Genomic DNA, 25,082 nt, shown 5'->3' on the forward strand with positions numbered 1-25,082 from the left:
CCCCCCCCCCCCCCCCGGGCTGGGCGTTTCTCTGCGGTATTGCAGATACTAGAATAAGTTTGCCTTTTACTGTCAAGACACTGCATCCACCAATGAGGGTCTTATTCTTAGATAAAGTATGAAAGAAGGCTCATTCGATGTCAAAAATTCATTTCCATCCTTGAGAAAGAAAGGAATGCCAATCTCAGCAAAGTTGTGTCGATGTCATCAGTCCCCTGATGACGGGGCTAGTCCTTCCCGCCGCTCGGCACCTCAGACGCAGGTGGCCCGCGTTCTCCCAGTAACTGGCGCACCTTCCTTCCGGAGCTGTGGTGACTTGGCGGCCGTGACTTCTCTGAGAAAGGGGCCCGCCGGCCCGGGAGCCGGCTGCCCTGCTGCTCGTGGCCCGCGCGTGACATAGGCAGCGCTTCTGTCTCCTCGGCGACCTCAAGACCACTGGGGATCCATAAGCGCGTCGGCTTGGCCTCTCCCGCCCACCCCGCAGTCTTATAGTTCTCGTTCCAGGGGTACTTTCCACAAAAACCTTGAAACAAATGAACAAAACCCTATTCCCTAACCCATTCCGTCAAGGGGCGTGTCCTGGGGTTTGCTAGGCCGGGAGGAGCGGCTCTGGGGCGCCGTGGAGCGCAGATGCCCCTTAGGAAGTCGGGGCGGCTCCTCCGCGGCCAGATGAAGCCTGTGCGGCGACTCGGGGAGGCCCGGGACCTCACTGCACTTGGGGTCCTGGACACGGCACGACCGACCGGCACGGGGCGTCCAGACGCGCCTACTCTGAGACACTGGGGGGGCAAGAGACATTTACAGCAAGAACACTGAGGCCCAGAAAGGTGGTGATTGGCCCATAGTCTGGGGAAAAGCCCCTCAGGGACGGCGCCACCCTGGACGTCATGTTGGTTTTTGACTTTAGAGATGTTTCTGAGAAAGAGAGAAACACAAACAGACATCACTCCCAGCCTTGTATACAGACACCCCAAATAAACAGAGCTGGGGGGGGTGAGGGAGACACAGGCAATTCGGAACCCGGCTTCTAGATGAGGGGCTGGGTCTCAGAGCTGATTTTGTCAGTTCGACAGCACCCCTCACGTTGTGCGGGTACAACTGATGAAACGGGGCGCCCAAGCTACGCGCCGTCTTTCCTGGCAGCTGGCCCCGCTGACCAGAGCGCGCCGCCCCGCTCCGAAGGTGGCTCGGCGGCTTCGCCCAAGACTTCGGAGAGCGGCAGAGGCCTGAGGGAAATGGGCCAGAAATGCCCCCGTGCTCTGCGTCCTGGCTCTTCGGCTCCGAGAGCGCCCGCCCAGGGTGCCCCGACAGCCGAAAGACCCCCCGAAGCCGGGGCCAAGAGTGGGTTTCAGTGTGTCCTGGTCTCGGTAAATAAAAGGGAGCTTGAGCCGCGGTTTCCGCTCTGCGTGCTGAGGCGGCAGCTGGCCTCCCAGAGGCTCCTGGGCAGCTCCCGTGGGGCTGCGCTTCAGCGGCAGGGAGTTTAGAGGTGGGTCACCTCAATGACCATCAGAAAAGTGTGATTATGTCACGTTCCCACTGAAGCTGCTCTGTGGCTCCCAACTGATCCTGGGTAGAAGCCCTAGAGCCCCCCATGGTCCGAGTCACGTGAGCTCCCCGCCCTTCTCGCTCGCCCCAGCACTCCCTGACCCCTTCCCGACAGGACACCTCCACTACCATCTTCTGCCGGGATGCGTCCCTCGTGGCCACTCTCAGCAGGGCCTTTCAGATTGCTGATCTCAAAGGAGCCTCTCCAGACCCCCGCATCTTAATACAACTGATATTTATAAGCAAGTAACTTCATAGCCATCTAATGGATGCAGCTGTCAGCTCCCCACTGCCTGTCCCCAGTCTCCAGCTTTGTCCCCAGTGCCACCATAGACAGTCAGTCTGGAAGGAATGGCCACGGCCTCTCTGCAGCCCTGACCTGTAGCACAGAGAAGCTCCATTCTTTTCTGACCCGGGCTCCCCTCCAGACTGCAGAGCTGTCCCTTGGATGCCCTGACCTGGTTTCTTTCTCTGTGCCGGTTACACCCCCTGCTCTCGTCAGCACTTCCCTCAGGCCCTAACATTCTTAACCACCAGAACTAGTCCAGGCCTGGTCTGGAAAAATCAGGATGTCAGTGAAGTTTCTCCTGGGCACCCTCCCACACTTCCCTGGGCAGGCAGGGCCCCTGCTCCCTCCCTGGCTTCCCTCACAGCCCACCCCCAACACCTCACCCTGGGAGGGGCGGTTCCTGTGCCAGGGAAAGGGAGGTGAGAAACTAACTTGAGGGGCATCTGGGTGCCTCAGTCGGTTAAGCGGGCTGCCTTTGGTTCAGGTCATGATTCCAGGGTCCTGGGATTGAGCCCCACATCGGGCTCCCTGTTTGGTGGGGAGTCTGCTTCTTTCTCTCCCTCCTGCCTCTGCTCTCCCTCCCAGCTTGTGCTCTCTCTTTCTCAAATAAATGAATAAAAAGAAGGAAGGAAGGAAGGAAGGAGAAAAAAAGGAGGGAAGAAAAGAAAAAAGAGAAAAAAGAAAAGAAAAGAAACAAAATGAAACGAAACTAACTTGAGCTGGGAGACCAGGGAGACTATAGCTTCCATTAATCCTCAGACACATTTGCATGTTAAAAGGCACCAGCCCAAGATAAGAATCTCTAAGGCCTTTGGAGAGGAAGGGTGAAACCTTGGGGTGGAAGCCTTTTTGGGTCTTTAAAGAGACCTGGGGGTTACTGCTTGTCTGAGTGATTTGATCACTTACGCAACAGAAATATTTGCAGCTGCATGTGTAAAAGCCAACCTATCGTGGGTTTATGTAGTGAAGTTTCCTGAAGACTCAGCTGGGAGCATTTGCTGATCAAGCCTGGGGTGGAAAGAAGCCCTGAAATTGCATTCAGATTGGGCCCAGGAATTCTGTCAAATATTCAGGAGATGCTCCTACCAGAAGCTGAGGCTTGATCCCCAAGGGTCTCTGAGAGAAAAAGCAAACCTCTTCTCTGATTTCAGGAACCTGATGTCCCAGGGGCCACTGGAACCCAGCAAATCCAGCTCTGGGCCTCTTTGAAATCGCAACTCTGCAGAGGCAAGGGACAAGTGGAAGACAGGATGAGACTTGATAGTCTTAAGACGTCAGTACTCACCAAATTAATCTATACATTCAGCACAATCCCTGTCAAAGTCCCGGCTGCCAGCTTTTGCAGAAAGGGCCCAAGTTTTAATATGAAATGGAGCCAAATTTTAAGATAAAAATGCAAGAGACCCTCAATGGCCAAAACAATCTTGTAAAAGACAAAGTTAAGAACGCACATTTCTCAATTTCAAAAATTACTACAAAGCTACAGTAATCAAGAGAGTGTGATACTGACATAAGAATAGGTATATAGATCTATGGAATAAACATCAGAGATCAGAAATAAACCCTTTATGGTCAATTTATGGTCAACTGATTTTTTATAAGAGTGCCAATACCATTCAGTGGGGAAAAGAACAGCCTTTCCAATAAAGGGTGCTGGAACAACTGGACAACCACATGCAAAAGAATGAATTTGGACCCCCTACGTCACACCATATACAAAAATTAATTCAAAAATGGATCATAGACCTAATCATTAAAACTGCAACTATAAAATTCTTGGAAGAAAATATAGGTGCAAATCTTCATGACCTTAGGTTAGGCATCAGTGTCTTAAAAACAATACCAAAAGCACGGGTGACAAAAGAAAAAATTGATAAATTGGATTTCATCAAAATTAAAAACATTTGCACTTCAAACACGCTAACAAGAGAGTGAAAAAACAACCCACAGAATGGGAGAAATATATGCAAATCATGTATCTGAGGAAATTTATATTTAGAATATATAAAAAACTATCATGACTCAATAATAGAAAGACAAATAATCTAATTTAAAATGGGCAAAGGATTGAAAATGGGCAGAGGACCTGAATAGACATTTTCCAAAGCAGACGTCCAGATGGCCAACAGACACATGAAAAGATACTCAACATCACTCATCATCAGGGAAATGCAAATCAAAACCACAATAAGATAATCACCTCACAATTGTCAGAACGGCTAAAATAAAAAAGACAAGCTATAACAAGTGTTGTCCAGGAAATGGAGAAAAGGGAACCTCATGCGCTGTTGGGGGGAATATGAACTGGTGCGGCCTCTATGGAAAACAATATGGCGGCTCCTCAAAAAACTAAAAATAGAACTACTATATGATCCAATCATTCCACTACTGGGTATTTACCCAAAGAAAATGAAAACACTAATTCGAAAAGATACATTCACCTCTATGTTTACTGCAGCATTATTTACAATAATCAAGGTATAGAAGTAACCCAAGTGTCCATCAATAAATAAATGGTTTAGAAGATGTGTGGACAATGGACTATTACTCAGCCATATAAAAAAGAATCAGACCTTGCCATTGGTGACACCATGGGTGGACCTAAAGGGTGTCACTCTATGTGAAATAAATCAGAGAAAGAAAAATACCATATGATTTCACTTATATGTAGAATCAAAAAACAAAACAAATGAATAAACAATGACAAAGAGAAACAGACTCATAAATATGGAAAACAAACTAGTGGTTGCTAGAGGGGTTGGGGGGGAGATAGAAGAAATAGGTGAAAGGGATTAAAAAGTGCAAACCTTCAGTTATAAAATAAATAAGTCACAGGGAAGAAAAGTCCAGCATGAGGAATATAGTCAATAATATTGTAATAACTTTGTGTGATGACAGATGGTAACTATACTTATTATGGTGAACAGCGTATAATGTCGTACACCTGAAACTAATATATTGTTACATGTCGTACACCTGAAACTGGTAAGTGCCCCAGCTGCACCTTGCTCATTCAAACCCTGCTCCCAAGAAAGGATCTGATCCCCGGCCCTGCCGTGTGCATCAGCAACCCCCCCCCAAGGGTGAAGACCCACTACAGGGACCCCTCAGCCTCTCAGGAGTGGGGTCTCCAAACCCTTCCTGCCCCCACCCCACAGGCTTAGGCCCAGGAGCCCATTCTAATGCACACAGAGTTGCAAGGGCCCAACCCACTGGGATTAGTTGCTCCCATCAAAGGTTGGGATGCAAGAGCTGTGCTGGAGATTTCGGGAAGGTGGGGGGCGGCGAGGAGTATTTTAAGCCATGCTTTTCGCTGTGCAAAGAAAGTCCATCCCAAGTTAACATAGTGAAGGACTTGGCTTTCTGGGATCCAGGTGGGGGCGCACGCCGAGGCTTGCCAATCAAACCTGAGAAGCCACCAGTGATGAGGCCGAGGTAGTCCAATCAACGTCCTTGAGTGAAAGGCTCAGAAAGCAGCAAAGGAAAAGAAGCCAGACTCGCAGGAAAACCCTCCAGCCCAGGAGCCTCTGTAACCCGAATGAGGAGCCAGAGGACACTCCCCCCCTCAGGTGACTTACTTCCCTCCGCACAACCTGTGCCTTGGTCTCAAGGACAACTGCCCCGAGGTACCTCCCTGCTCAAAGGCCACTTCCTCTCTTGCCCTCCAGCCCCTGGCCCTCCCTCTGAAAGCCTCCTCCCTCAGTCCTGTTCGCCACAGAAACCAGCTCTGGCCGGTGTAGACATTAACAGAATTAATCTCAGGTGGCTCACAGTCACTGGGATGAGGGTGACCAGGATGCGAGCTGCTGGGTAGCCCTCTAAAGAGGTCGGAAGGCCCCCTCAGGGCCGGTCTGGAGAGGAAGGAGCATGGCCGCCACTGCTGGGCGTGGACACATGGGTGCACCTGGGCCGACTCCACCCACAGCTGCCACAACAATGTGGACCAGATCAGGGTGAGGCTGCCCCCAGGCTCCGAGAGGTGTCTGCCCATCAGAGCTGAGGTGACCCACTCTCACTGTGGCCACGAGGGAGTCCAGCATTGGGAGTGCCTGGCATTCTCAACTTCTCCGTTGGGAGGAGGGTTCTGCCTCATCAGGTGGGGGATCCCCCAAATACAGGAAGGAGATAAATTCACAAGGCATGACAGATGACCATTTTGCATAAATACCCAGAGGAAGGGCATCCAACCCTACTCTTCCTGCTCCCTGCCTTCCTGAACCAGCGAGATCTCTTGAGCTTGACAACAGTCACTCGGGCCATCATGGCTGAGTCAGCTATTCGACACATATTTGTTGAGGTCCCAGGCCCAGTGCAAGGGTCCCATTACTTGGAAAAGCTCCCCAGAAGAGTGTTCCACACACAGCAGTCACAATATTTCCTCTGGGCCAAAGGCTCTGCTTCCCTGGGCTGCAGTAAACTGGAGGCTGGAACACAAGAACATCTCTAAAAAGATGTCCTTTTACATTTTTTCAAATTAAGGTCTAATTGACAGATAACATTGCATAGTGTCAGGTATATTTGCGTATGTTGTGATGTGAGCACAGTAAGTCTAGCCAACACCCACTACTGCACAGAGTTGCACATTTTTTTTAATGATGAGAACCTTTAAGGTTTACTCTCTTGACTAATTTCCAATATTCAATACAGTATTATCAATATAGTCACCATGCTGTACATTACAATCCCGTGGCTTTATTTTACAACTGGAAAGTTGTGCCTTTTGACCTCCTTCACCCATTTTGCTCGTCCCCCACCCCTAGCCTCTGATAACCACCCATCTGTTCTCTGTATCTACGAGCTTGTTTTTGTTTTGTTTTTAGATTCCACATATAAGTGGCAATCATACAGCACTTGTCTTCCTCTGTCCGACTTACTTCACTTAGCATAATGCCACAAGGTCCATCTATGCTGTGGCATATGGCAAGATTTCATTCTTTTTCATGGCTGAGTCATCTTCCATTGTACACATAACACCACATCGTCTTCATCTACTCATCCGTCTGTGGACACTTAGGTTGATTCCATTTCTTGGCTTCTGGAAATAATCCTGTAATGAACATGGGGTTGCAGATATCTTTTCAAATTAGTGCTTTTGTTTCCTTGGGATAAATACCCAGAAGTGGAATGGCTGGATCGTATCCTTCTACAACCTAAAAAGGGAAATCTGGGTGGAGGGAGGACCAGTGTGACATCTGTCATGCTCCTACAGCGACAGAGACGTTCAAACCACCCACCGCACTAGAGTTCATCAGAAAATAACTTCTACAGCGGACAGTACCGTCAACATCTTTCTGCTAGATACCACAGACTATTCTGGGCAGTATTTTGAAAACGAAACTGATTTATTAAAAGCTCACATGAGAACGCAAAAGGACCTGAGGTTCACTTGACTGCTTTGCTGTAGGGAGTGACCCAAGATCATGAGGGGGAGTACCCTGGGGACACAGCAGTGGCCTGAAAGCTTAGTTCTTTTGTCCCCGCTGTCCCACTAATTGGCCACATAACCATGGGCAAGTCAGTACAGCCTCAGTTTTCTTGCCTGCAAAATAAAGGTGACCCCTCCGGAGTTCTTGGGTGGCAAGCATCAGGAATCCATATGGAGGGGCGTTTGTGGTCAGAGAACCAGGCTGGCGGGGGGGGGGGTCTCCTGCAACCTGAGGGCTGGAAGCAGCTGGGCCTCAGGAAGGTTGGGAAAGTGGTCTTTCTGCGACTAACATTTACTGAGCTACCACACTATGTGCCAGGCCATTTCAAGGCCCTGGGATCCAGTGATGAACAAAGCCCAGGATCTCTGCTCTCAAGGAGCTTAGGGTGAGCTAGTAAGCAAATGAATGTCTGCGATGGCACTAAAGATGTCACATGCGATCAAGACACGAAAGCAGGCTAATGTGATAGAGTGTGGCTGCAGGAGGGGCCCTTTGAGAGTGTCACTGCCTGAGGAGGTGTCATTTAAGAACCTTCCTGATTGTCAGGAATGAGGCAGTATGGGAAAGATAGGGGTTAAGGGTTCCAGGCGGAGGAAACAACATGCTCAAAACCTCAGATGGGAACAGGTTATGTTGCTTGTGCCTAATGTGCCCCGAGTTCTATCAGCCAGAGCTGGGGGTCTGTGTGAAGTCTGAGAGGGAGTCAGGGGCCTGCCAGTGCGGGGCCTGAGGGCATCTTGGCTTGGATTCTCTTTCCACCTCCTCTCTCGGGGCTGATGTGTCTGCTTCACGGTTCTTCCATCTGCAGACTGCTTTCCTCTGCTGCCTTGGCCACACAGCAGAACAGGACTGCCCTTGGGTACCAAGTTCACCCTTGGTCGACTCACTCACAGGGACTGTCTCAATCACTTTCCAGGAAAGCGCTGGTCACATGGGCATCGCTGGTCCAATCACCTGTAGCCCAAACCATGGCGGATGCCAGGAGCCAAGCTGGGCTCCAGGAGTTCCATGGTGATTACAGGGCAAAAATTACCTCCCCGAGATGGTCCTGGACTAGGGGGCCCTCTCCCAGCCCAATGATTCCGAGAATGCAGAATTCACAGCATTCTGAAGCAGTCTCCAAGTTCAGGAGGAGTTGATTTAAATCAGTTCTCCCACCTGAGTGAGCTCCAGAGCTACCTGGAGGGTTTGGTAGAACACAGATGGCTGGACCCCCACCTCAGAGTTTCTGATTCAGTAGGTCTAGGAGGCAGCCTGAAAATTTGCATTTCTAACAAGTTCTGATGATGCTTTACATGCTTTGGTTCCCAAAGTGGAGTCCGTCGCCCTGGCCCTGCCAGTTTCCTCAACCTGCGGGTTCGGGAGCCTGGACTGGAGTCAGGGGTAGCGCCTGGCGTGTGCAACCAGCGTTCTGGATCCCTCTGGACACCAGGGTTTGAGAATCATGGTTTTAAAATGTTTCAGAACACCAGAAACGCCTCTGTTCCCAGCCTTGAGTGTCACCGTGGGGAAATAAAAGGTGTCCAGCCACTGAACGTTTGCTCAGGTTAAAATGGTTGATTAATCGGTGTATTTGGATTGAAACAAGACAAAACAAGCCCTCCACTTTCACCAGAGGAGATGAGGGTTTTCTCAGTCTAGCCTCTGGGTGGGTAAGAGCCCTTTTCTCTGGGCATATTCATTTCTTCCTGCAGGAGGAGACCGGGTCCTACTCACGGAGGGGCTCGCTGCTCAGCGTCCATAAATACTGGGAGTAAGTTTGGGGACGCGCCCTCCCAGCCCCGGGTCCCGCGGTCCCGCCGGCGACCTGCCGCCTGCCGGGAGGTCGGCGCCAAGGCCTCACGGGGGGTCCGCCAATGAAGCGCCGAGGAACTCCATGACCTCATCGGGAGGCTCTCTCACTGGCCGCCGCCGCGCCGAGCCCGCCCCTTCCATTAGGGCTCGGGATTTCTGCGTGGACCCCGCCCCCTAGAGTGAAGGCCCCTTGGATTCCTAACAGGGTCTGCGAGCTTCGCAGGTTTCTCTTCAAACGCATTCCCCAGAAGAAAACTTCTGCTTCCTGAGAAGGATTTGAGTGTTCCTTTCAACCTGCCAGAACACTGGTTTTCTGCGCTGACGTTTCACTGATATCTGGGGTTTAGGGGGTGCTCGCATCCTTTCCTAAGTACCCGACACGTCACACTTACATCCCGCTTGCTGTAATCATGTATTCTAACGAGCTTTGTCTTCCTTCGCAGTGGATGAATTTCTCAAGCCCGATCATACTGTGCAATGCTAGTGATCTTCTCTCTGACATTTAACCTGGGAATTAACTGACGTCCAGAGAGGGAATAGGACTTTCACAAGGTCACACAGCAGGTAAATTACAGAGATGAAAATCAGATCCGGGGCTCCTAACTCCAACTTCGGTGTCACACATTCGCCACTCTGGCAAGCCGACCATACCTGAAATCATTTTTCAATGCTTAGCTCAGGGGTTGCCTCCTCCAGGAAGACCACCTGTCCTGAAGCCCCGCAGTGGGCCGGGGGCTTCCCCAGTCCAACTACGCAGCTATCATTGACTTCTTTGTCCCTTTGCCCAATTGGACTGTAAGTTCCTTGAGGGATGGCATCGCATTTTATACAATTCTGTATCCTCATAACCTAACACTGGAACACAATAGATGCTTAATTGTGCTTGTTGAATTAAACTGTGGAAACTTTTGCATGGTAATGGCCTTGTCCAGGGAAAGATCCCTCGCAATTCCTAACGAAAGTAGATTCTGTGTTTTTGAGGCTCTTTGACAAAGAACAAGAATTAGCTTCTTTTTACTAGCAAAGTGTTTGAAATGAAAATGTCACAACTGTTCGCTAATACAACTCTGTAGGAACAACCAGATCTTTTGTGTTCACTGGGTTTCTGATTGCCCTTTCAAACTCCAGATGTGTGAATCAACCATTTTTCAAATCAAACCAGCCCATGTATTTTCCTCTGTGCAAGGTCTGCCAGGAAGCTTAAAAATCATTCTAGTTACACTCTTGACGAGGTGACAGGTACAATGTTCTCCTCTGTATCCATGTAGTTTTTGATCTTTATTTTGCTGTTCATTCATACGTACAGGTGGGTATTTTATCGTAAGCCCACTCTTTGCCTTTCTGGAAGAAGGTAGGACAGGTGGTATACAAGCTACCAGGAAAGTGTCCCCAGAACTCTGAGTGTGAAAAAACACTCATGAAGATTAAGGGATTCCTATCACACAAACTTAAACCAAAGCCAACTTGGTTGTTATTTTGGTGTCCAAAGCCTATGCCAGGTCATGATGGATGGAGACGGGTGGTGGAAATTCACAGAACTGGTCCAGCCTCATCCTGGGCAGGGGACACGGATTTGGGACATGTGCATATTCTCAGCCTTGGAGAAGAAGGCTCAAGAATGGGACCAAGACAGTTCTCAGAGCTTTTCCAGGGCCTGAAGGATGACCTTTTATAGACTTCCCCTTCTCTGGTTCCAAATCCGTGCTCACCAAGCAACCTCTTAACAGATTCAGCACTGCATGCATCCTGACATTGGGAACGGGGTCTCCAGGGATAGGACACTGCGTAGGAACGGCTTCCATCATAAATGAAAGTTGCCATGGAGGTGCACATTCATCTGTGGTGAGCTTCCTTAGAGGGAGCAGGTGGAGCAAGTCCCCGGAGCACTCACGTGTTTCTGGACTTGGCAAAGCTGAAGGCCAGCCTAGGAACATGGTTTCCACACGCAGGTCATGCCAGGCCCAGGCCCTCCTTGGGCAGCCAGCCAGCCTCCTGTCCCTGGCGGTCTGGCTAGCCCTGTCAGATGGCAATAGATGGTAAACTAGACACACCAGCTCCAATGTTGGCAGTGGGCTCCAGCAAGATTCCTGCTGGTTCGTCCCTACAGTGGGAACCAGGACCCCAGGCAGCAGCAGGTGGCCTTTGGGAAGAAACTCAGGGGGCCCTTAGGACACTTCAAGGGGGAGGGGCATAGAGCCATCTTGAGTCATCCGCAGAAACCCTGCTCATAACAATAGCACTGATGCCGCTTTTACACAGCAGCCTTGTTCATCAAAGTGTGGGTGCTGGAGGTGCGACACACGGAGGACGGCTGACCAGGGTGCTACCAGCACACCCCGGGGTATTCCACACCAGAGAAAAGGAAGGAACCACAGCCTTCAACACAGCGGCAACAAGGACAAATCCAAGAACACAGGAAGCAAAAAAAGCAAGTTACAGAACATGACACCATCTTTCCCAAGCGTGACACCAAACGACATCATACACTGGGCTACACAGAACATTTATGGTACGAGGGGCAGCAGAAAGCTGCTTAAGAAACAAAGCGAGGGTATAATAAACACAAAGATGAAGATGGTGGTCAACTCTGGGGTCGTCAGTCGGTGCCCTGGCATGCATTCCATTATTTTATTACCTAGGTGCCCCTGATGACATGCTTTGTGTGTATTAAGTATTTCACAATTACACACCATCCAGAGGCACAGCAGCTGTCATTACTCAAGCCCCAGGCCTGCAGGCCCCGGTGCGCTTTCCAGGTTCCTCAGGGGCGCGGCCGCCTGCCCACCTGCCCAGGGGGTGGCTGCTCCTGGCTCACCCTCCCAGGGGCGCAGGCCGCCGGGTGACAGGGCTGCTGCCCGGCACACTCAAGTCAAAGGTTAGAAGTGATTGTTCCGTCAGCACGCTGAGGCCATTGTCCTTTGCTCCTTCTGGATTTCCGTCACCCCCTTCAGCCTGACCCATCTGCTTCAGCAAGCTGATTCCCACTTCTGTGGGCCTGTCCCCCGGGACGCCCAGGCCTCGGGCACACCCATCCAGTGCAGCCCCGCCACCCTCCTTCCACTCATTCGTCCATTCAGCAAATATCTGTGGAGCACCTACTATGGGCCCGGCGCCACCCTCAGTGCTGGGGATGAAGCAGGGAATAAAATCCCGCAAACCCTCTGCCCGCATGGAGCTTACATTTGAGTGAGGGGAGACGGACAATAAACACTGAATTAATACCTAGAAATCAAGAAGAAAGAAGACAAAAACCACAGCGAGACGAAGGATAGGGAGTGAAGGGAATGGCAGGGAGTGGGTCTGGATAAGGTGGTTGGGGAAGACCTTCCTGAGGAGGTGACCTTGGGACAGAGGTGACCTGGGGCAGAGACCTAAAGGAAGGGAGGGGGACCACCTGGATATCTGTGGAAGAGCTTCCTGGCTGAGGGAGGTACAGGGCATTCCCCCTCTTGCCTTCTCCTCCTTCTCCTGGAGCTTCCCCCACCCCACCCCAGCCCAGGCCCTCTCAAGCACCCTCCCCCGCTACTCACCTCATCCCCTATTCTAGTTGTAAAGGGGACCCAGGCTTTCAGGGGAGAAGGGGACTGGGAGGTTTGCAGGCCACAGAGGCACCCCCACTTGCACTGACCTTTGCTCTGAGCCTTTAGCCCATCCCCACGGCTGCTGGTAAGCTAGACTTGCTCTGGGGATTAGCGAGGAGTCAAACTTCCTGAGCGATCTTCCACTCAGCTTCTTTCTTTCTGGGCATCGCCAGGCCTCAGGGCTGTGATTTTTCACATCCTTGTAAAACCTGTAATACCAGTGCCTGGAAAAAAGATGTTGGCTTAATTACTATTATGAGCATGAATGACTTCCTACTCCTGAATTTCCCTGAGTGCCCCCTGCAGGTAAACTTACCTGGAAAACAGTCTGGGGGACTTCTCCCCATGCCATCTCTTGTATGCCTTCAGGGTCATCATGGAAGCTGCCAGAGCAGCCTGGGCAGTGGGTGAGGACCAAATCATCACAGAGGTGAGACTGTGTCCAGAGACCGTGGGGCCCATCTGGGGCTCTGCACAGCGAAGGCCCAGCAGGGTCTTTCTCGGGGCAGGTCAGGCTGACAAAGTTTGTTAGCTTCTGCTCCTGAGCCCTCTACGCCAGCGACCTCCAGGCTCAAGCAAAAGGCCTTGAGTACTCTGTTGGGTGTCTGTTACTCCCAGGGTGGCCCGCAGTGAAGGTGGAGGACTCCGATGGCATCACATATACTTACCGTTCTGTTAAGTCCTAAAGGGAAACATTCGCAGGCTGATTCCAGACCTTGACGATCTCCTGCCTCAGTCGTCCACTCTTTCATTCAAGCTGCTACACTGTGGGTGCAAGGGGGACAGAGACGCAGAGTGAAGGCTCACGGTTTTGTGCTCTTACGGTGTACTGGTACGATGTCAAGTGCTTTGCTTATATTTTCTCATTGAATTCTCAAGCAGCTCTATGGGGGGGGGTAGGTAGTCTACCTGGGGGGCTGTAAGCATGTAAGGGATGGAAGGTTAAATGCCACTGGCTGGGCAGCATCTGCTGAGTTAGGGTTCAGGCTTCATTCTGCCCTCATGAAGACATAGGCCTTGTCTTGGAACCTATCAGCTGGGGGGGGGGCACAGATGGAACAGCAACGGCTCGCATGACAGCATGGCAGCTGAGGCAGGTCTGAACGCTCGTCCCTACAGAGCCCTGTCACAGAGGGCCACAGCACTGCTGTGGGGTTACATAGGACCTGTCAGCCATGGAGCAAGACTCTTTGGCCTGGGTCTCCAAGAATGCACAGGAATGTTCCTCTTGGATCAGAGGGGAGAGAACATTCTAGGCAAACGTCTGGAGAGACAGATCTCCATGCTAGAGCTGAGAGGAGAACGTGAGGGTTTGAGGTGGAGGGGAAATATCTCCTGTGGAGATTCCTTCTCCTGGTCTTCCTCTTCCCTCTTGGTGGAACCAAAGGGACCAGGCACAAAAGGGTCCCCTGCTAAAACTTTAACATATCCCTTTCCTGGGACTGTCCCCAGCATCTGAGACCGTTCGGGTCAACTGTCAACATGGGTCACTGGGGGTGCCTGCAGGTTATGTGGGTCATGGCAGAAGTTATCTCCTAACCTTCCCTCCTCACGTCCAATATCTCATTTCAGCTTCCTCGTGGTGAAGTGCCATCCACAGGTCTGTTCTCCTGGGGCTGCTGAGGAGATGAGAGATGGATGAACTTGTGTGAAACTCTTGGAAAGCTGGAGTGAGGCACCTGGAAGGGGCGATGCTGATGATGACAGCGCTTCCTCACCCCTGGCGTTCCAGAGCGTCAGCTCCATCCTCAAATGCAGTGTCCAGAATGCAACATCCTCAGCCCGGCCCCAGCTACGACCCTGGGGTATCCACAACCACCTCTCTGCTGAACTACCGGCAGTATTCTCAGCACAGCAGCCACAGTCATAGCTCTAAAATATAGGTCGGAGGGGCGCCTGGGTGGCACAGTCGTTAAGCATCTGCCTTCGGCTCAGGGCATGATTCCTGCGTTCTGGGATCAAGCCCCACATCAGGCTCCTCTGCTATGAGTCTGCTTCTTCCTCTCCCACTCCCCCTGCTTGTGTTCTATCTTGCTGTCTGTCTCTGTCAAATAAATAAATAAAATCTTAAAAAAAAATAACATATAGGTCGGAAAGTGACACTCTTTTGTTGCAAGTCCCTCATGGACCTCCCACTTCACCAGAGTAAAAGCCAACGTCTTTATAATGGTCCAGAAGGCCAGCCAAGAACGAAACTCCTCCCCCTACCTCTGAGCTCTCCTGCTTCACCTGGCTTCCCTCACTCCACTCCAGTCATACTGGTCTCTTTGGTCTCTCTCCAACTCAGCAACATGCGCTCACCCCAGGGCCTTTGCACTGCTGTTTCCTCTGTCAAGAATGCTCTTCCCCCAGAGATATCCTCATGGCTCTCTCTCACCCTTTTTGAGTCTTCATCAAATGTCACTTCCATAAGGCTGTTGCTAACATCCATTGAAAATAGCAACATCTTCCACACCCTTGCCCTCAACTCTCCTGCTCTGTTTCTTCAGGTAGCCATCTTTACTTTCTAACTTACTACTTTATTTTGCTTATTTATTCCCCAGACTGGAAAGAAAGCTCTACCAAGGCAGACATTTTGTCTGTTTAGTTCCGCACTATACTCCTGGCATCTGAAACAGCACCTAGCACATAGCAGGTGATCACTGCAGTTATCAAATAACTGAAAGAATGCACACCTTGGACACCACCCCCAGGTCTCAGTCTGCAGAGCCGAGGCAAAGAAACCCCACTGGTGACTTTGCATCCTCCTCAGACGGCAAGGGAGCTGGCATCTCGGCTGGTGGCAGTCCTTGCCAGGCTCAGGGCAGCTCAATATTTCTGGAGCCCCTGGGCAGGTGCTGTGGGGCTGAGAAGGAGGATTCTTCCCCCACCTCGTCTGGGTGGGGGCTAAGGCTGCCAGGGTCTGAACGCTCCGATGCCCAGGAGGACAGGCCAACCCAGGCCCAGAAGGATCTACTTGAAATCTGAGATGGCGGGACAAGCTCAGGCAGGCCTCCCCCTCACACCCGCCTCACACCAGGCCCCAGGCCCACTAGTCCTGCCTGGCCGGTGACCTTCCCCAGGGTCGCTGCCCCTTTTAGGCCTCATTCCCATCCGCCCCCTCGCAGTTTCTCCCAGACCCCCTTCCTGCCAGATCCCCACCCCTCACCCCCGCCCATCCTCACCTGCCTGCACCACGGCCGCTCCCCCTAGCGCTTCCACCTTGGGTCTCGACCCCAACCCCCGCCCCGGTCCCCCTCCAGGCCCCTCTCCCGGGCCTCCCTCCCCTTCCTGGCCTCCGCCACACCTCGCCCCTCCTCAGCCTCCCGCTGCCCCCCGCCCGGGCCCGGCCCCGGCCCCGGCCCCACGCCCGCCTGCCGCTCAGCCTGGCCGCGGGGGCCACTTCCTCGCGGCGCCACGGGCCCCGCGCCGCCTGCCGCCGCCGCCGCCGCGGCTGCCAGGCCCCCGCCGCCCTTCCCCAGCCGGCGCTCCTCGTTACGCCGCGGCCGGAGCCCGCGCCCGCGGCGGCTGAGCGGAAGGCGGCGGCCAGCCTGAGCGGCGGCGGCGGCGGCGGCTAATGGGCCTGCGGGGCCTGCGGGCGGGCCGGGCCCGGCCAGGCCGCGATGGCGACCAGGAAGGCGGGCTCGCGGCTCGAGACGGAGATCGAGCGCTGCCGCTCCGAGTGCCAGTGGGAGCGGATCCCCGAGCTCGTCAAGCAGCTGTCGGCCAAGCTCATCGCCAACGGTAGGCGCCGGGCGCGCCGGCCTGGGCTGCGGGGGGCGCCGCGCTCTCTCCTCTGGGCCGGGCCCCGGAGGCGCGGCAGGGTGCGGGTAGGGGCGCGGCCGGGATCGCGGGCGCCGCGCCGGGGAGGTGCGTGGGGCCGGGGCCTGGGCAGCCCGGGGTCCCGGGCGTCACGCGGTCGGGGCGTCCCGCGGGCCAGAAGCGTGCCCCGCGTCCCAGAGTTCCGGCGTGCGGGCGGGCTCCAGTGGGGTCAGGGCGTCCGGGGGCTCAAGGAGCCGGCTGCCCGAGCGGGGTCCCAGCGGCCCCGGAGGCCTTCGGGTCCTAAGAAGTTGGAGGGGATGGGGGAGGGTGCTCCCCCGGGCATGGCCGTGAAGTGTGCAGGGGATTACAGGGCGTGTGTATGCTGTACTGGGGGGGGGGGTGTTGAACAGAGACCCCTGGGAAATATGATTTGTAAACACACGACGTTCAAGGGGCTCCAGGTGGTAGCTCAGACTTGGGGTGTGTGTAGGGGGTGGTGGTGGAAGGCAGGTGAGATGTGTGTCCTGGGGTTCAGAGAGTATAGGATATCAAACCTGTGGACCTAGGGAGGTCGGGTTTGGGAATATAGGGGAAATGGAGTCAGGAGAGTCAGAGCATATGGTAGAGAGAGGTGGGAATGTGGCTGAAGAATGGGGTTGGGGGGGGCTAGGGACTTGGTGTCCAGAGGAGGAAGGGGTCTGAGGGAGCCACTGAGTAGGAACCTGGTGCTTGGAGTTAGTCTATGGCCCCGCTGACTGAATTGGTTCTTGAACCCAATCGAATCAAAATTGCATCCAAAATCCCATTTCAGAGCGCAGCTCCACGTGGCCTTATTTGTTTTGGAAGCAAGTATCCGTTAATATTTGCTGGTCTCTTAGTACCCGCCAAAACTGTGGGCACCAATGGACTGTTGAGGGCAGAGGTTTTGTGTTATTTCATCCTGGGCAGCTTGAGGCTGGATGAGCAAATGTTGGCCGAACAAATGAATGAAAGAATGAATGAAAGAAAGACACTGCTCTAAGAAAGGATGTGGCACTATTTTTGACCTTCTAACCTCGAACTACTCCGAAATGGAGAGGGATGTCAAGTGTCTTGTTCAAGAGTGGTTTATGATTGTGTCTTTTGTGGTATTAGTGCCTTGAAATAAGAACTTGGTTTTGCACACTCTCAGCTGTGGTACCTTGCTTTGGGCAGAGGTTTCCCAGGTAGATGCAGGTGCCATGACTGTCCTAGGAGCACGGAGGAAGCATAGACCTACCTGAGCTCAGCTCGGTGGAAAATGTGGACTCTTCTCGAAGTAAGCATTCAATGAAAATGGTGTTCAGTCCCATGGGCCCTGATGGCTGCTTAACCTTGCCCTTCCTGTAAGGCTCACCAGCTTGTCCTCTTGCTTCTCCTCTCCTTACCTGCGGCATTTTCTCATTTCTTCTTGGAGTTGGACAGTCCTGGGCCTACTTTGTCACTTCCCAGCTGTGTAGGCATAAAATACCTTCGGGGGCAGGTTGATGTTAGGGTTAAATGGGTTCATTTGTGAGCCTCCTGGTTCTTTCCTTCAGAACCCGCTTGTTTTCTGCTTTATTTACTCATTCATCCAGCCAATATTTGCGTGCTCACCTGTGCCAAGAATAGAACAAGAGGTGAGCAGCACTGACCAAGCCCCAACCCGCATGTACTAAACCTCTTCTGAGGAGACAGGCAGTGGCAAATACAGAAATCAATAAATGGAAGCTTCAGATAGTGAGAAGTGATTTGAAGAAAACAGAGGTAATTTGATCGAGAGTGATGAGTAGGGGAGGAGGGGCGACTCACACTGTGGTGGTCTCTGGAATAAGAGGGTAGGTGGGCTTTTGGTGGTATAGGTCCATCTTACCTTCACAACCCCACAAGACTTGGCTGCCTTCCCAGGGCCTGGTCCCTGGGGCCTGAGCCTCAGTCATTACGGGGCTTTTGGGGGAGTGGCTTGTGTGGGGCACTGTGGTCCATGGGTCTGTGTGCAGGTTTGGTTTTGGGAAGCTCATGAGAGATAGATTCTGCCCTAGAACCCCCATGGTTTGTAGCAGTCATTGATGGCAAAAGGTCAGCCGGACTTGAAAAGGTCAAAGAGATTGCTCAGGAACATAACAAGATAAAGCAAAGAAAAAGATAAAACAAAACCAGAATTATTGTGGCTTTTCTTTGGGGTTCAGAGAAATGTTTGAAGGAGGGTCCCTCCCTTTCTTTGGCTGATGAGGGGTTCCTTAGGCTGGCGGTAGGATTTCCTCTTGGCTTTGAGGGCACCAGCTCCCCCTAGACCCTTTGGGGTGAACTGGACCTCATATTCTGGGCAGATTTGGCAAAATCCTTAAGCAAAGCATTTGTTGCTTACAATAAGGAAGGCGAGTTAATGTCATGTTTGTCATAGTAAGATAGTTTGAAGGCGGCCACAGGCAGAAAAGAACACAGTCTTTGGAACTAGGCAGACCATTGCCTGAGCCTAACTCTATGTCCTTGGCCAAATCCCTTAACTAACCACTCAGAGCTTTAGTCTCCTCATCTCAGAATGGGGAGGAAAAGACTGAGTTTGCAGGGGTTGTTACAAGGATCATAGAAACTAATACTCCCAGGGCTTGTCAGTCTGACCCGTTAGTATACAGGCCCTTCTTTCATTCATTCTACAAATATCGAGTACTTGCTACGTGCTAGGCACTGTTGTAGGCACTGGGGATATACCAGTGAGCAAAACAGACAAAAATGACAAGCGTCCCTGCCTTTATGAAGTCCACATTCTAGCGGGAAAGGGGAGGGAGACATAAATAAAAATCACTAAGTAAAATTTATAGGATGCCAGATGGTGGTAAGTGGTATCAGAGGGGAGTCAAGAGGGAAAAAGGCAGCAGTGCTTTGGGAGTGGGCTGGGGGCGGGGGTCACAAAAGTTACTAGTTTAATATGTATTCAGGGAGGGCCTCACTGGGAAGGCAGCATTTAAGATAGGACTGAGACCGTGGAGGGTATGTCAAGGGCAGAGGCCTGATGAGGGCAGAGCGGTGGCGGGGCCAGATCACCTGGGGCCTTGCAGGTCATGGTTAAGGCTTTGGCTTTTCTCTGAATGAGGCAGGAGCCAGGGGAGGGGTCTGAGTGGAGGAGTCACCGTTCTCAGGGCTTCTGAGGGCAGAGCCCTCCCTACTCAGCAGCATTTGCTTCTTCTGGGACAGGAGTGTAGCAGCCCCTCCCAGTAAGGGCTTGAAATAGTGGACACTTTCAGAGCGTGCTGCTCCAGCCTGACTCTTTTGAGATAAATTAGTTTAGACAGTTTGGCCAAGAGGTGAATATGGAAGAAAAGGACAGATGCCAAGCTGGAAGAAGACCCCGGAAATCCATTTCCTGCCTCATACTCCACTGTGGGTACCATTTTAATCACTCCCATCTCAAAAACAAACAAACAAACAAACAAGCAAACAAACAAACAAACAAAATGTGTGGCAGCTACATGCCAGGCCCCTGTGAGTTCCAGTAAGACAGTGATCACCTAAGTTAAGAAGGGTGGGGTAGGGTGGGAGAAAATTTGACTCAAGTCTAGATTCTTGCTGCCTGAAGTGTGGTCAGCGAAGCAGCAGCTTGGGCATCGTGTGGGAGCATGTGAGGAATGCAGATTCTCAGGCCCCACCCCAGAGCTGCAGGGTCAGCATCTGCATCTTAACGAGGCAGCCAGTGGATTTGTGGGCATAGGAAATTCCGAGGTGCCCTGGCTGGAGCTGGAGAACAGCACATCAGCTCCCTTTTGGCTCACAGGTCAGTCCTGGCCTTAGGAGGGCAGTCCCAGCTGCCCTCTCTCCCCAGAATATCATCCTTTAGCCTGCCAATGGTGAGGTTCACTGCTGTGTGAACAAAGTACAGTGGCCTGGCACCTGGGCTTCAATCCAGACTCTGCCTGTAGATGGGTGACCCTGAGCCAGTCAGTTACCCTCTCAGAGCTTGTGTTCTTCATTGCCGTGATGGGGTTAATAATTGTCCTCCATTCACGTGGCTGTGAGGAAGAAATGGGTAGATGTATGCAAACCTTGCTACATGCAAAACGCTGGGATTGACTCCCTCCAGCTGACTCAGTGTATCCCTGGACAAGGCAGGCTACGTCCTGAATAGCACCTGGCTGGGACAAAGAGTGGGAGCCCTAGAAATGACACACCTGAGCTTGTGCCTGGTCAAGACGGCCACGTTTTTCAATAACAGAAACAGGCATTTCGGAGCTTGCGCCACCCCCAACAGATAGCCACTCCCTTCCTGAGGCAGTGTTTGCTTCTCCTTCCTTTCCCTGTCTGTGAATCTTAGGTAAGCTCAGTTACTGAGCTTACTTAGAATACTTAGGCCCCAAATGGTGGTTTCTCCTTTAAGGGATCATCACTGTTCTGATTGGGTATGATTTTGAGACATTTTAATTACCTCTTGGTGATGGGCAGGTAGGGAAGTGGTGCCTGAAACAAAGACTATTTCTGGGGCAGGGTTTGGTTACAAAATGTATGTAGACCATTGAGTGGGAGTGAAGTTCTTGCATTTGCCATTAGCTGATTTTCCCAATGGCCTTGGCGCCTCCAGCCTGGTGGCATGCCCCTCTGGAGGTGGGCTGAGTTCCTGGACGGCTCCCTGGTCTCAGGCCTCTGGAGTCTTTCCTGCCTGTCTAGGGGCTTCTTTGGAAACAAGGCTGAGGTTTAACCGAGAGCTGCTGTGGGGTGGGAAAGTGGCACTGTTGTTTGGAATGGCTTCTTTGGACGTTCCCAGGGTACTGCAGACTCCTGGGAGTCAGACTGTCCCCAGACAGTGGGGAAGGACAGTGAGACCTTGGTGACACTCCATCCTAGCCTTCCCAGGGCAACCATCCTGCTTTCAAATACTCTGTCCTGTTGTCCTCTGAAGGACACACCTTTGTGGCAGACCGTATGTCCTGATTTTTTTATTCAAAAGAGTCACTTATTTGACACTAACATATTGATAGCTCTTGAGCTAAGCACTGGGGCTCATGGTCATTGTAGTCAGAACAGAAGGACCATGACCTTGTGGCTGCATACAGTAGGGCCAGGACAGCTCAGCTTTTCTCTGGCCACCTGCTTGGAGGGATTTCAGGTTCTGAGGATTCCTGACATTGATCTGCTTGGTAAGCCAGCCTCTCCAGTGTGTCCTCCCATTACCTGGGCTTCCCCTTCCCTGTTCCGCCCCTGCCCCCACTGGCTAGTTTGGCTTCTTGGACCGTCCCACTCACCTTTCTCATTGTCTTTCCAGCTGTGCTCATGCTGTTTGCTCTGAAGTCCTCTCTGCAGGCCAGAAGCCTACCTGTCTGTCAAGGTCTGGTTCAAGTTCCTCCTAGTTGTCCTTCCTTCACAAAAAAAGATGTTTGCCTTAGACAAAACAACCATGTGTTAGAACCAGATGGGTCCTGAGAGATCACACTGTATAGTAGTTTTCAAACTGTGTTGTTGAGGAACATGCTTCAGGGGTCTGGTAACTGAATGAGCAGGCCTCACTCACTGGAGCAGTGATACTTTTTCCTAAGGTTTCCTTTGAAGGGAGGCCTAATTTGCTTTTAAAAACACATTTGAAAGCCACTCATCTGATCTTAAGCTCTCCATTTTACAGATAAAAAAATAGGCTCACAGAAGTGTCTTCCTTAAAGTCACCAGCTGGTGAGTGGCAGACGCAGGCAGGGTGGGTCGGAGCTCTGGCCTGTGAGTGCAGTTGCTTAGTTCAAAGTGAGCTTCTGCAGCTTCCTAAGAGTTACTTCACCTGGTGAAGCCCCGTGTGTAAAGTGGTGATATGCATCCAGCGTCCCTCTTCTGAAACTCTTGGTGCCAGCTGTGTTTCCAAGTGCAGAATTTTCTAGAATATGGTACCTGTACTGGCCAGTATGTGACACTCTCAGTGGCTCCAGGATCAGCACTTCATAATGAAACACGTCACTGTTTCTGCATCAAAACATGCAGTCATTGCAAAGGGATAGGTAGATTATAAATAGCCTCATGTTGGTTCAGTTGAGGTTTTGTTGCCCAGTAAGTTAACACAAAACCGGCTTTTGGTTTTTAGAGAGTTCTAGATTTGGGAAATTATGGATAAGGGATTATGAACGTGTAGGGATAGTGCCAAACTTGTAGGGCAGTTGTAAGGACCAAATGTGAAAACAAGAAACAGCAACCCGTACCTAACAGTCCTTAGCTTGGTGCCTGCACCGTAAGCCCTCAGTACGTATCTGCAGCGGGGTCATGGTGGCGGGTTTATCATCTCCCAGTTCAGGGCTCTTTCTCCTCGCCCACGTGGCCTGTGGCGGCTCGTGCCTTGTCTCCTCCCCCCGGTGGTCAGCTTCTGGCGGCTCTGCTGGGAGGAACGGTTAGGCTCCTAGTGTGTACTTGCTGTGCTGTGTTGAACCGGCCCCAGACTTACACGAGGGGAGGCCTCTGAGCAGCTGGAAGTAAGGCCCGGGGCCTTGGGAAGTGGAAGCGAAGGCCGCAGGACGAGCAAGGACTCTGGCCCCAACCAGGGCCGTTCACCTCCTGGGCTGTTGTCCCGTGACGTGGGGCCAGCTAGAGGCTCCCTGGTTGTCAGCCTCAGCTCCTTTTCCTCCTTCCCGACTGAGCCCCAATTTTGTCCAACTGTCAGCCCCTCTGTGTGCCATGTGCTTCACGGGGGGGGGGGGGAGCTGATGGGGCCGCTCCCTGCCTGTGATTGGTTGAGGCATGAGCATGGGACTTAGTTCCAGCCAATGAAACATCAGGGGCATTAGCTGTGGGAGGGGCTTCCGGAAAAGATTTCTTCTTGCTCAGGAGTGACATACATGCTTCCGAGGTGACAGGAGTTGTCTTCTCCCCCCGGAAATTGTCGCCCGCGCTTCCAAGGCTGGGAGCTGCAGCCATGTCGTGGCTGTGAGGCTGACCCTCAGAGGGCGGCAGCGCAGAGACACAAGAAGGATGTGGCTCCACGCCTGCAGCGGCTCTTCTCGACGTCATGTATGTGGAGTAGTAAATGCCTTCTTGTTGAAGCCACACTGAATCGGGTGTGCGGCGGTTACTTGCTGCTGCAGGCACCCCCTCTGGTGCACCTCCTCGCTTACTCGAAGCACCCCCAGCTGCCCCGCCAGCTTTGCACTGGGCGCACCATCAGGAATGGTGCTGATTCCCGCCGACCTCACTTGGGTAGATTCCTGCCCCACTGGGTGACCTCATGCTTGGCAGGTGGTGGAGGGTTGCAGGCCTTTCTGTGAAAGCCGGTGTTTCCCATCTGAGCAGCCAAGAAAAGGGAAGAGGTTTTCTGAGATCTCTCAAAACCATCCCCAGCAGCTACCAAGACAAGAATGAGCAGTGCTTGGCAGATGGGTCGGAGGAGTGCCACATACCATATAAAGGGCAGCCGCAAGCCACAGGAAACCTAATGGTGTGGCTGCGGCCCCTGTGTGCCTGCCCATGCCCGTCAGGGGTGGTGGAGGTGGAAGTGCCAGAGCCAGGCGGAACAGATGTTTTTTGGTCCTTTCAGAGTCCTGTCAGACCTGGAGTCAGAACCTCCATGCATTTGCCCTCCGAGTGACCTTGTGCACCTCACTTGATTCTCTGAAACCTTAGTTTTCTGGACTTCATGGGTATTAAAACAGTGCCAGCAGGGAACGAACAAACATTGCTTGAGCTTTTGCTGTGTGCCATGTTCTAGGCATAAACTTTTACATGGATCCCAGTTAATCATCACAACAACTGCATGAAGAACGGGGTCGAGAGTCATAATTCTTATTCAGGGATAAGTAGCCTGAGGTTTGGAGATGTTCATTGAGCTGGATTCTAACCCACTTTTAACTCTAGTTCCATTATTCTTTATACCAACAAATGGTTTTCTAAGCTTGTCGGATCAGAGTCACCATGTGGGCTTGTGGAGCCACATTCCTAGTGATTCTGATGCAGCAGGTCTGGGGCAGGGCCTGAGCTCCTACAGGCTTAACAAAGCTCCCACGTGATGCCAGTGCTGCCTGGACCCGCTCTGAGTAGCCCTGAACTAAGGGAACCTGGACATTATGGATTCCCAGACCGTTCCCGTGGGGTAGTGATTTCCCTGGTCCAAGATGGAGGCTGGAAATCTGCATTTTAAAATAGAGCCTTAGGTGAGTTGTGTGGTCAGGCAGGTCTGAAGCTGTGCCTTCAGCCATAATCTTTAGCATTTAATGAGTACCTCCTGTGTATGGGGCCTGCACCAGAAGAAACAGACCGACTGGGTCACCAGCCACAAGAAGCTTACGGCTCAGAGCTGTCACACAGTCTCTGGGCAGCTGAGTCACCTGGGGGCTGGTTAGCAACTCAGATTCCCAGGCTGGGCCCCAGTCCTGCTTCAGGAGGTCTTAGTGGGGTTGGAAGCAGGATTGTTAACTAGCATAGGTGATTATAGCATAGGAAGTTCCAGGACCAGATTTTAGATTGTCCAAGTGGTGGGACAGGAGTGTCACCCCCTAGCTTGAGCAGAACAATGACAGCGTTACTTATGAGGCTCCAGGGTGCTGCTGGGTTCCTGGGGCCAGAGCGCAGGGTGTGCTTGGGTGATGGTTGGTAAGGCCCGGCAGAGTGCCAGGAGGAGGATCTTGGGCAGAGCTGTGGCTTTGTCCCAGTTGGCCTGAGACGTCCTTGGGTTGAAGCAGTGAAAGTCCAGTGTCCCGGGACCCCCCTCAGCCTCGGGCCAGCAGGACCGTAGTTTACCCTGTTGGGCAGATGGAC

The 25,082-nt window shown here is 52.3% G+C and overlaps 1 protein-coding gene and 1 long non-coding RNA gene across 3 annotated transcripts in view; one reads left to right on the plus strand and one right to left on the minus strand.

Annotated features, from left to right (window-relative positions):
• Positions 1–12,673: 12,673 nt before the first annotated feature.
• On the minus strand, positions 12,674–15,650 carry LOC121105183. Its single transcript, XR_005837570.1, has 4 exons — positions 15,311–15,650; positions 14,354–14,507; positions 14,176–14,254; positions 12,674–13,400 (listed from the first exon to the last, which is right to left on the minus strand). It is a non-coding gene; the product is annotated as an uncharacterized LOC121105183 (long non-coding RNA).
• Positions 15,651–16,207: 557 nt separating this feature from the next.
• Positions 16,208–25,082, plus strand: part of TTC7B (tetratricopeptide repeat domain 7B) — a 249,463-nt gene continuing 240,588 nt past the window's right edge. Inside the window, exon 1 of one of the 2 annotated variants that reach the window (XM_040641537.1) lies at positions 16,208–16,358. In XM_040641537.1, the coding sequence (XP_040497471.1) occupies positions 16,238–16,358 (121 nt within the window). In that variant the 5' untranslated portion in view covers positions 16,208–16,237. The remainder of the gene's footprint in view (positions 16,359–25,082) is intronic. The other variant, XM_040641538.1, reaches the window with a different exon arrangement.

The sequence above is a fragment of the Ursus maritimus genome, unplaced genomic scaffold, assembly GCF_017311325.1.
Source record: "Ursus maritimus isolate PB19 unplaced genomic scaffold, ASM1731132v1 scaffold_25, whole genome shotgun sequence".
Taxonomy (NCBI): Eukaryota; Metazoa; Chordata; class Mammalia; order Carnivora; family Ursidae; genus Ursus; species Ursus maritimus.